At 39.8% G+C, this 12010-nt stretch overlaps 1 protein-coding gene across 1 annotated transcript in view; it reads right to left on the reverse strand.

Annotated features, from left to right (window-relative positions):
* EPS8 (epidermal growth factor receptor pathway substrate 8) overlaps window positions 1–12010 on the reverse strand; it is a 103872-nt gene that overhangs the window by 53538 nt on the left and 38324 nt on the right. The window contains exons 8-11 of the mRNA XM_058189998.1: window positions 11751–11887; window positions 9828–9901; window positions 4450–4576; window positions 1696–1784 (exon numbers count right to left, since the gene is read on the reverse strand). Coding sequence (XP_058045981.1) covers window positions 1696–1784; window positions 4450–4576; window positions 9828–9901; window positions 11751–11887 — 427 coding nt within the window. The remainder of the gene's footprint in view (window positions 1–1695; window positions 1785–4449; window positions 4577–9827; window positions 9902–11750; window positions 11888–12010) is intronic.

The following is a 12010-nucleotide window of genomic DNA, read 5'->3' on the forward strand; positions in this document are numbered from 1 at the left end:
GTTCTCTTCATTATAGTATCATATGCATACTTTTACTTATACTTTTACTTATATATACTTTTTCTCTCATGATGGATTACTGTTTATGTTGATGATTGTATATACTGTTGTGACAAAATTAAAAAAAAAGGTAATTACATTTGTATAATGATAAGCCAGCTAAAATCCCAAAAGTTTATACATTAATACCTATACAATGTTGTTATAAATAAATAAGAGATAGATAGATAGATAGATAAATAGATAGATAGATAGATAGATAGATGATAGATAAGACTAATCCTCTGATCAATCTAATCTACTCAATCTAATAAAAACATTCTTAAACTAAATAAGGATGTATTTAAGCCATAGTTTTCTGAATAAACCAAAGCAAATCTTTTAAATGAGCAATGCAGACATAACTGAATTCTTGACTTTATGCAAAGAAACCTTCGGAAACTAACAAAGGCTAGTTTGAGGTTATATCATTCTGATGCAGTAAGTATGTTTTTAGGGTTAATTTCTTAATAAACATTATTTCAAGATTTATTTAATAAATACAACATTTTCAAGAAAAATTTCAAGACTTTTTTTTAAAGAGTTACTCCTGGTTGTCTCTCTTAATGTTTTAGTTCTTCGGTATCCATCCTGAAAATTTTAAATTAGGCATTGACACACAGATGAAAAGCAACAGATGTCTAAGATAATTCAATCATTATGATGTATATTACTAAAATAGTCCTCTTTCTATGCTCTAGAATCAGTAACAGTGATAGTTTGCGTGCTAGGATCAGTATATCAAAAAAACCCAAAATGAAGTTATTGGAAGTTTGCAGGAAAAGGAAGAAGAGGGTGAAAGTAGGACTATCTAAACACGTTCTTCATACTCTCTGAAGATTGTCTTTAGCATCCTAGAAAGATTCTTGTGATGTAGTTGGAAAAAAATCCAGCAAAAACTTCAGTCCTGGAAGTTGCAATACTTTAGCTGAGTGTGATGCAATTTTTTAACAACATATCTCTAAAGAAAGTGAGCTATAATGCCACTATTTGATCACCCCTTTAGATCATTTCCCTTTTGTTCTAAAACAAACTATTTATTTATTTATTTTGTCACACAGTATATATAAGCGTAAGCATGAAATAACTATACAATATATAAGCATATATTTAAGTATGAGTATGTAATAACTATATTAATTGGATATAACGAAAGGAAACAATAGGACAGGAATGGTAGGCACTCTTGTGCTCTTATGCACGCCCCTTACAGACCTCTTAGGAATGGGGTGAGGTCAATAGTAGGTAGCTTTTGGTTGAAGCTTTGGGGATTTTGGGAAGAAACCACAGAGTCAGCTAGTGTATTCCAGGCATTAACAACTCTGTTACTGAAGTCATATTTTCTGCAATCAAGATTGGAGCGGTTCACATTAAGCTTAAATCTACTGTGTGCTTCTGTATTGTTGCAATTGAAGCTGAAGTAAATCTTTGACAGGAAGGACATTGTAATAGAGATTCTATGAGTTGTGCAGTTTGCACAATTGCTAAGATAGTGTATTCAGTTAAGGGAATCTAAGTTGCAATTTATAGGAAAACTGGTGAAATCCACAGTAGCAGATGGTAACAACAGATTTTAAAAAAACAAACAGACTATTGGCTGTCAAGCTTCAACAAAAACCTGGAATCGCTTGGAGTAGCCAGCTCATATTCACTTACCAAAAGGTTGAAACCATGCTTAAATTTTTGCAAACAGTCCACAAATTCATCCGGAGATGGAGGCTTTGCACGGAGGGTTAAGACCCCCTCTGAAAAATAGAAAATTGAACCCAAAATCACTTAGACGGAGTACCTACAGAAATATTTTCATCACTGGCAAAACAGGAGAATGAGATTCTAGACTGAATGAGATGTATAAAGGGACCGTGTAGCTTCAAATATAATTTTGAATGTCCTCCATAAACTATAGAAGCAATGGAGTCCTAGCTCAGTCCTTTGGCTAATAGGAGGAAGTGTTATCAGCAAGAAACGTTTTTTAAAGTTGGCAGCCTATTCTTCATATAAATTTATTCTCTTGCAACTCACTCTGCAGAATGGTATTAACCAACCTGCCCCCAAGATAGCATCCTCTAGGTCAGCGGTTCTCAACCTGTGGGTCGGGACCCCGCCCCGTTGGGGGTCGAATGATGATTTGCCAGGGGTCGCCTAAGACCATCAGAAATATGGGAAGTATACTTGCGAGTCGAAGAATGGTTGACTCCACAAGTCAGCTGCAGGCTCTTCAAATCGCTAGCCGAATTCGGCTTCAGGCGCGATGAATTAAAAAAGAGAGAAATCTTTGCTCTGATGTCTCCCTCTCAAGCCAGCTGCAATCACTCCCAATCGCTAGCCTAATCTGGCTTCAGGCGCAATAAACTTAATAGGGGAGGAGTCTCCGCTTTAATGCCTCCGTCCTCAAGGTAATTGCAAGCAGTTCAGATCGCTAGCCAATACGGCTTCAGGCGCGATAAATTCAAAACGAAAATAATTTTATGGTTGGGGTCGCCACATCGTGGGGAATTGTATTAAAGGGGTCACCACATTGTGGGGAATTGTATTAAAGGGGTCGCCACATTGTGGGGAATTGTATTAAAGGGGTTGCAGCACTATAAAGGTTGAGAACCACTGCTCTAGGTGCATTGAAACTACATCTCCCAACTTCCATGACTATTACATTCCCCAGTCTCAACATATATCCACTCTTGAAGACACAAGATGTGTGAGAGAGGGAGGGAGGGAGGGAGAGGGAGAGGGAGAGGGAGAGAGAGAGAGAGAGAGAGAGAGAGAGAGAGAGAGAGAGAGAGAAAATGAGCCCAAGGATGACCAATCCACCAAAGGATGAAGACTTTTTCATTGAAGATTATGGATCCACTACAGTGTTTCTCAACGTCAGCAACTTTAACATGTACTTCAGCTCCCAGAACTCTCCATGTAGTTCAATTCAATTCAAACCTTTATTGTCAGAGTACAACATCTGTACAATAAGATTGGCTGAGCCTCAACTCCCAGAATTCCTCAGTCAGCATGTTGGGCTGGAGATTCTAGGAGTTGAAGTCTATGTAGCTTGCTGGGGTTGAGAAACACTAATCTATCACACTGGACCAATGTGGGATAGTAGATCAATAATTTTCCACTTTTGACCTATGGCTGAGAGTGAATGACTGGCAGCTAGCACCTGTGCATGAATCTCCTCATTCCTGTATCTTCACAATAGCAATAACAACAGTATTTAGACTTACATCCCACTCCATAGTACTCTCTGGGTGGTTTACAATGTCAGCATATTACCCCCAACAATCTGGATCCTCATTTTACCGATCTCAGAAGGATGGAAAGATGAGTCAACCTTGAGCCTGGTCAGGATCAAACTCCAGATTGCGGGCAGAGTTTGCCTGCAATACTGCATTTTAACCCCTGCACCCCCAGGATTCTCATACTAGTGGTTAACCACAATACCACACTGGCTGTCTCTCTCCCCCCCCCCCCCATACACACACGGGAAAAAATGCATAATATATCTAGATGCAAATGATTTTGTTCTGAAAATTTTTTCCAAATCCCACTTCAAGAGCGGGGAAACTCCAGCATGAGATGGACTATTTCAAACATTTTGGAAATTGTAGGGTTTGAAAGAGATAATCTCTGTTCCGGGATTGAAATATATCTATATCTATATCTATATTTGTTTTCTGAGGTTTTCGCGGGTGTTTGTATATAGGTCTTTGGTTATTTGGGTTTTCTCCCGCGTAAAATTGGAAGTGTCTTGGCGACGTTTTGACGAAATCCCATTCGTCATCTTCAGGCTAGATGTCTACAGCTTTGTGCTTCTAGGAGAAGTCTTCGTGCTTTCTCCTAGAAGCACGAAGCTGTAGACACCTAGCCTGAAGATGACGAATGGGATTTCGTCAAAACATCGCTAAGACACTTCCAATTTTATGCGGGAGAAAACCCGAATAACCAAAGACTTACATATATACATATACATACATACATACATACATACATACATACATATATTTCCAAAACACTTGAAAGAGCCCATTTTGCACTTGAAATGGAACATTTAACAAGATTTCAACTACTCCAAACTAACACACCCTTAATCCAAACAAAAGAGTTAATTGACTCAAGGTTTTTTTTTAATGTTGATTCATACTCCTTTTCTTTGTTCTGCTGAGTATGTATGCAAACGAATGACAGAATAGAGAAAAGATCAGCTGCCTGTTCTTTTCAACATTAGTCAAACATTAAGCATAAATCTGACCCCAAACATGACAGGAGTGTAACAAACAGATCATGATTGAAGGGCAAGGTCTGTTGAACTCTGCCCAATGCAACTACTTATCTAACTAAACAGAGGAACACTTAACAGTTCAGCCCAGTGAAATGTGATCAGAAAACCACTGAAAGAAGAAACGATATTCCGCTCCTTACCACCTGGTCCTTTCTTCTTATTTTTCTTGCTTTTCTTCCGCTTTGAAAGTTCTGTAAAAGCTTCTGCTGCTTTCTGAAGCTTGGTGACAAAATATTCAATGTCATCCAGAATATGATTCAGGATTTGCTAAAGGAAATAGATAGTGGGCGTCATTTATGAATGTAAGGAACGTCATCCAAAATGTTGTAGCCTTAGTTATGAAGTATGAGAATGATTGCAGAGAACCTGTGCATTTATCTACAGAAAATGACACCTTGTAAAGAGGACATTACCTGATATTACCATATCGCCTGAGTCTATGTTTCCCCCTTTGTTCTAAAAGCTAGCCTCAATAAAAGCTCTGTGCTTGGTTAAGACTGCAGCTTAATTATTTGAGATCTTCCCACGCACGATCTTGATTTAACTGTATTCTTTCTGGAGTGCTAGGGAAACCTTTTTTTTAGCCTTATCTTATGGCAAGCAATTATGAACTTATAAAACTATTTCTGCTCTATTTAACAGTTGGGGTTTTTCTTCCCCACTATGTGATTATGAAATGAGAGTTTGGATCCACTTAAAGTATTTTTAGCTCTCGGTACAAAGAGCAATTGAAGGCCTTGTGTAGGTGAAGTACCAAGGTACACGCAAATATAGTTCTAAAGTTACTACCCGTGTTTCCCCAAAAATAAGACCGGGTCTTATATTAATTTTTTTTCCAAATGACGTATTAGGGCTTATTTAGCTGGTTAGGTCTTATTTTGGGGGAAATATGGTAGTAAATGCACCCATCTGGCTGAGAGTCTTAACTGGGGCTTCTTTTGGGGGTAGGGCTTATATTACAAGCATCCTGAAAAATCATGTGGGGCTTATTTTCCGGTTGGGTCTTATTTTCGGGGAAACAGGGGACTCTGCCTCCTTTCTTTTCATTCGGTCATGAATTAACTTTTTATAGGCTTCAAATACCTATCTCATGACCCTTAGTAGTATTATTTTTATTGATTGATTAGCCCTTTGGCCATATCAAAGTGGAGAGTTCCAAAAAGAAACTATTACTAAAATTTGATAAAAGCAATTTAAAATGGAATTGGAATAAAATATGATTTAAAATGAAATTGGAAGAAAATACAGTCTAATAGGATAACGATCAGAGGAGGAAGCAGGATATGTAGCCCTTCAGATATTGCTAAAATAGAACTGCCAGCACTACAGCCAACTAGGCTAAAACTGTTGGGAATGGTTTGGCAATCCCTTGATGGCCACTGTTCCTTATTCCTAAATCAGAGGCTCCTAACTAGAGGCTCCTAATCAGAGGCTGAACCATATAAAGAACGGTTGCTGGAATTGGGTATGTCTAGTTTAATGAAAAGAAGGACTAGGGATGCCATGATAGCAGTGGTCCAATATCTCAGGGGCTGCCATAAAGAAGTGGGAATCAAGCTATTCTCCAAAGCACCTGAGGGCAGGACAAGAAGCAATGGGTGGAAGCTAACTTAGAACTAAGGAGAAATTTCCTAATAGTTAGAACAATTAATCAGTGGCACAACTTGCCTCCAGAAGTTGTGAATTCTCCAACACTGGAAGTTTTTAAGAAGAGATTGGATAACCACTTGTCTGAAGTGGTGTAGGGTTTCCTGCCTAAGCAAGGGGTTGGACTAGAAGACCTCCAAGGTCCCTTCCAACTATTCTATTCTATTCTATTCTATTCTATTCTATTCTATTCTATTCTATTCTATTCTATTCTATTCTATTCTATCCTATCCTATTCTCTGCCTGACCAAGTGCATGTGCATTATCTTGAACATTATTTTTATAACTAAGAAAGTTCTTATGACAATTAAATGGAGGGGGAAGAAGAAGAGATGGGGAAAATATTCATTGTAATCCTAATAAAATGGTCAGTAACAACAATTAATATCATTGACAATATTATATCATATTAAAATATATGAATAATAATAATAATAATAATAATGATGATGATGATGATGATGATAATATCATCATCATCAATAGCAATAGATACAATTCCAGAACTGGAGTTCCACTTGAATCCCATCAACATTGATACAAATTATTAATCAATTGAAAAAGGCAGTTTTACTTGGAACAGCTTACCTCCTGCAAGGGTCCCTTTAATACCACCAACAAACATCTGCCTATCCCAGGTCTTTGGAAAGGACTCAATAGGTGGATAAAAATGCCAAATCCAGTATAGACATCTGGCTGACTTTGCAACCAACCAACCAACCAACCAACCAACCAACCAACCAACCAACCAACCAACCAACCAATCATAATAATAATAAGGCATCAAGTGAGAAACTGGGAGATCCTGAGTTCTAGTCCTGCCTTAGGCACAACGGTGACCTTGGCCAGCCACTCTCCCTCAGCCCTGGGAAGGAGGCAATGGCAAACCACTTCGGAAATCCTGCCAAGAAAACTGCAGGAACTTGTCCAGGCAGTCACCAGGAGTCAAAAACTCACTTGAAAGCACAAAAGAAACCACAAAAAAGAACGACATTGTACCATCGTGTTATTTATGGCACTGAGCTTTCAACTGCCCTTGCTGTGGAAACCGTATGGATCTTTGAAAATTTATCAGGAATTTCTGCAATAAATGATCAGGAATGACCAGCCAACTTTCTTTCTCCCACCTGTATCAATCTTTCTCTGAAATCCACATCTGGGAAAGGGAATTGTTATAAGCTCATAGACTGCATTCCTAGTTCATGCAGCAGAACCCTAAGTACACTAGGATTCCCAGATCATCCCAAGTACATGAAAAAGAACATGCTCTCAGGATTATCAGCAACATGAAAAAAAAAAAAAGACTTCCAGGCAGTGGTGAAATCCAAATTTTTTAAATTACTGGTTCTGTGGGTGTGGCTTGATGGGCGTGGCTTGGCTTGGTGGGTGTGGCAGGGGAAGGATACTGCAAAATTCCCATTCCCTCCCCACTCCTGGGGGAAGGTTATTGCAAAATCTCCATTCCTACCCTACTCTGGGGCCAGCCAGAGGTGGTATTTGCCGGTTCTCCATACTACTCAAAATTTCCGCCACTGGTTCTCCAGAACCTGTCAGGGCCTGCTGGATTTCACCCCTGCTTTCAGGGCAGATGCTGGGGGGAAGCTCCTTGTGATAAACTCTGATATGAAAACCTCTGTTCAAGGCAGAAGGTGGCTATCTTGGTTTTAACGAACCTATGCAAGTTCACCTTTCTTTCTTTTTTTCTTTTTTCCCCAATATGCCTTCAAATTGTTTTCATGCTACAGGCTTCAAAACCAGCTCCATTACTTGGCCCACAGTAAGTAGCATTAGATGTTATATTAGTTACTTGTCCAGTAGGAAGCACTATGCTACACCTACCTATTGTGTGAACTGGAACTCTTCAGACACAGAAGAGTTCTTCTAAGAACTTCTTTTTAAATGCACTATGCACAACCTTTCAAGGGGAGTTGAACCCTCAGGTGTTGCAGGTATAGACAGGGGCATTTGGTGGTCATGTGGTGCCTCCTACTGGTCGGTTGTTAATATAGCACCTTGGTCTTTCCACTTTTAATATCCTGTGGAACAATCCCCACACACATCCTCTACACCAGGGGTCTCCAACAGTGGTGAGTTTCAAAAATTTTTACTACCGGTTCTGTGGGCGTGGCTTGGTGGGCATGGCTTGGTGGGCATGGCAGGGGCAGGATACTGTAAAATCTCCATTCCCACCCTACTCCAGGGGAAGGATACTGTAAAATCTCCATTCCCTCCCCAATCCAGGGGAAGATTACTGCAAAATCCCTATTTCCTCTCGATCAGCTGGGACTTGGGAGGCAGAGAATAGATGGGGATGGGGCCAGTCAGAATTTTTACTACCGGTTCTCCGAACTATTCAAAATTTCCCCTACCGGTTCTCCAAAACTGGTCAGAACCCCTGCTGAAACCCACCTCTGGTCTCCAACCTTGGCAACTTTAAGACTTGTGGACTTTGCTGGCTGAGGAATTCTGGGAACTGAAGTCCCAGAAGTCTTAAAGTTGCCAAGGTTGGAGACCCCTGCTCTACACATCCTTACCAGGCTTACAATCCTCCACCTCACTCTTCCCTACCTCAACTAACACCCTCCATGCAGCCATTCCTTAGTACAGAGAAGGTGCCAGACAATCACACTGCAGTTGCTAGGCAACTGAAGGATGTCTTTTTTTTTTTTTCATCTGACTCCCAGGGTTGCTTCACACTTTTAAGAAGAAATTGTGGCAGGAGCAGAACAGCCTAGTAAACATAAAGCATGAATAACAAACCGTTTCCCCAAACCTAACCAGAAATTATGCAAATCAGGATTCCACACCTTCCTTTTTTTTTTTTACACCTTTGACTGCTGAAAAAAAACAACACCTCAGTTTTAATCAAAATCAACACAAATCACAATATTGCCTGCTGTTGGATTTTTTCTTGCAATCTGGGAAGATATCGGTTGCCTCCCACTGCTGGCCAGACCGGTAACGAAATGGAATTGGAGCCTAAAAAAAAACTCATGGGGGCAATCAATGCTGGGACTTGATTGAGGGGGGAAAAAAGAATTTTAAATAAGGCATGTTGCTCATTAGGGAAGAGGCAGGGAAGCACCCGAGACTATTAAATACTGAAAAGAAGCCAGCATGAAGAAAAGGAGGTAGTGGCAGGTGGATATTTAAGCTCCTCTCCATAACTGAAATATTGGGCAGCTTCTAGAAGAGGGAATTCTGGAATAAATGAGCTTAATAACCATTAAATGTCTTCCTATTTCACAGCCCTGAGCTTTACTGTTGGGAGAAAAAAAATGTGAGTGGATAGTATCTCCTGCCCTGCTGTAGGAAGTTAGCACCCACCCCTCTCCTAGAAAAATAACTTATTTCAGGAAATATTAAAAGGGTAGAATATTTCCCCTAAAAGAGAGGCAGAAACTCAGCCCCGCTCCCCATCTTTGTTAATGGGCCATTAAGGCCAGGGCCAGTCTATTCTACATAACAAAGGTTTACCTCCTCCAGGCAGAGCCATAATAGGAATTGCCCAAAAGCCCTTTCATTAAATCATCACCCAGCAAGGCTCAACCAAGCCTGGAACAAAGAAAACCTACAAAGTTACACCTGCATGGCCCCATCGGAGTCTGTCAACCAATAAAAACACAAGCTCAAATTCAAATCCCAACAGAGGGTATAAATCTCTCTCTCTCTCCACTCCGTGAGCCTTTTTTGGCCCGGGATCTCAAGCCATGTGATCCTATCCACTATTAAACCATTTTTCCAAAGAGCCACCAGGAATCCAGTGTCTTTCCCCCCACTTGGAACTGAACCCAGATGGACATTTCTTCCAACACCATGAGTTTGAGGAACATCAAAACCCCTTGCAAGCAATCTCTTTTTGGCCACTTACAACATCTCGATCAATCTTAGCTGCCATCATTTCAGCCGTTTCTTCATGCTCGTGGTATTGCTTTGGTTTCTCACCTAAAGAAACAAGGAGATGAAGAGAAGCTTCCTTAGGGGAGAGAAACAGTGGCTGTGGTTGACCCCATCAATTTTACCAAAGTTCCTGAAAAATGTAGCGTTCATATTTGCGTAACATACTAAGACTGAGTGGCTTTTCTCTGAATGAAATAAGAAAGTCTGCGCCTTTCAACAGATCACAAATAATGTGTGATTTGGAAGGTATTTTTCCTCACTACTATTGTGATTTGTAGCTTCTTACAACTCAACATCCAACCCAATGGATATCATGGAAGTTTAAGTCCTTGCATATTTCAAGGCCATTACGTTGACGAAATTTTGGCCACCAATGCCAAGTGTAAAAAATATGATGACTGTGGCTTTGGGTTTGGGGAAAACATAGGTCAGGGGTCTCCAACCTTGGCAACTTTAAGACTTGTGGACTTCAACTCCCAGAGTTGAAGTCCATGAGTCTTAAAAGAACCAAGTTTGCAGACCCCTGACCTAGGTGATTGGATTAGCATATCATTCAATCTACCATGTGAACTGGAAAATATATTAATTCAGTTATGAATGAATCTGGCTTATGAAAGCTGAAATAAAACACCAATAGTTACATATTTGGAAAATGTAAATGGAATTGGAAAAAGAAAGCAGGGTCAAGTGCCCCACCCAAAATGCATACATCATATTTAAAGAACTATCATAATAGAAGTCCTTGGCCCTATTATGCATCCTAGAGAACTCAGATATTGGGGGAATACAGGAAGCATCTTACATAAGGACCCTGTAGTCACCTTGAGAATATAACGTCAATACAGAAATACACACTCAGCTTGCTAAAGCTACAAAGCATAAGTTTGCTTAATATTCTTGCAAAGAAATCCACACATTTCTATCTTTTAAACGTGAATTGGAGCCATGCTCCCATTGTTTTTGCTGGAAATCCAATTTCAATCTCCTTATTTATGTCATCCAAATATGAGAAGATTTTTGCTGTCGGCTTTCTCTAGCTTTGATGCCTAAGACGGTTGAAATGGAGACACCTAGGAAGGAATGTATACTTTCTGTGCTGTAAAGTATGAGATCCAGCACAAGGGGCTGAGGTTTGGGAAACAACATTTGGCCAAAGTCCAGCCAAGCTCTACCATGATAATGGTTGTATCCACATGGTATACTGAACCATGAAGTATCCGACATTCATCTGAATCCTGCCTAAATTTAAGTTTATGATTTAATAAAATGTGCAATCCTATAAAATATGTGTCTTAAGATATCAAGACTATGGTGCTATTCAGGAGTGAAAAGCCGATTCGAAAGAATTTCTAAATCTAATAAGAGCAAAATTAAAACTCTTGGTGACGCCCAGTCAAAATTTGTCAAATTTTAGGTCTAAAAGAGCTAGTGTTGGAAATGGTATGTCAGTAAACATTTGTTGTTTATTTTTTCTCCCATCAACCCCTGATTTTACATTTTTAAATTTGCCCTGGTTTTTTATGGCACTTTATCTTGTTCTGATATCTTATTTTATGCTCAAATATCATAAGAAGCCTTGGCGTGGCTTCTTAATCTTAATGTCAATTGCTGTCTTTCTCCATACCTGATTTTACTAACAGCTTGCTTGTTCAACAGTCTACTTATACTCAAGACTAGACACTATGGAGTGACCTCCCAGACGTGGGTCAAAATATTTATTTAAAAAGTAAACTAAAACAATAGTTGAAACATAAGCTAAATGAGAGTAGAATATCTTCAATTTATTCTGCTAGGACATTTACGAGAATGAGTCATATTGCCCTAAGGCAAGGCTCCATAATGTCCAGAGCAGAACACCCAGAGTCTTCGAATCGCATCTCAAAGCAACACTCACAATCTCCCTGTTCAGCTGCCCATGCAGACCAAGCTGCCACCCGGCTCCGGACATCCACCTGTGTAACAGTCCCTGGGGGGACAGGAGCTGGGGCTCTGGGAGGTGGAGGAATGGCACTCTCTGATCTGGAAATCATCCTAGATAGGAAAAAAAGAATGATATCACACTGAAACACCCCCCCCCCAAAAAAAACCCCAAGATCTCCTCTTTTAGATGTTTGTTATTGGCCAATTTGTATTGCCATGACTCTCTGTCGGAAG

This window comes from Ahaetulla prasina, chromosome 7 (genome assembly GCF_028640845.1).
Source record: "Ahaetulla prasina isolate Xishuangbanna chromosome 7, ASM2864084v1, whole genome shotgun sequence".
In the NCBI taxonomy this organism is placed as follows: domain Eukaryota; kingdom Metazoa; phylum Chordata; class Lepidosauria; order Squamata; family Colubridae; genus Ahaetulla; species Ahaetulla prasina.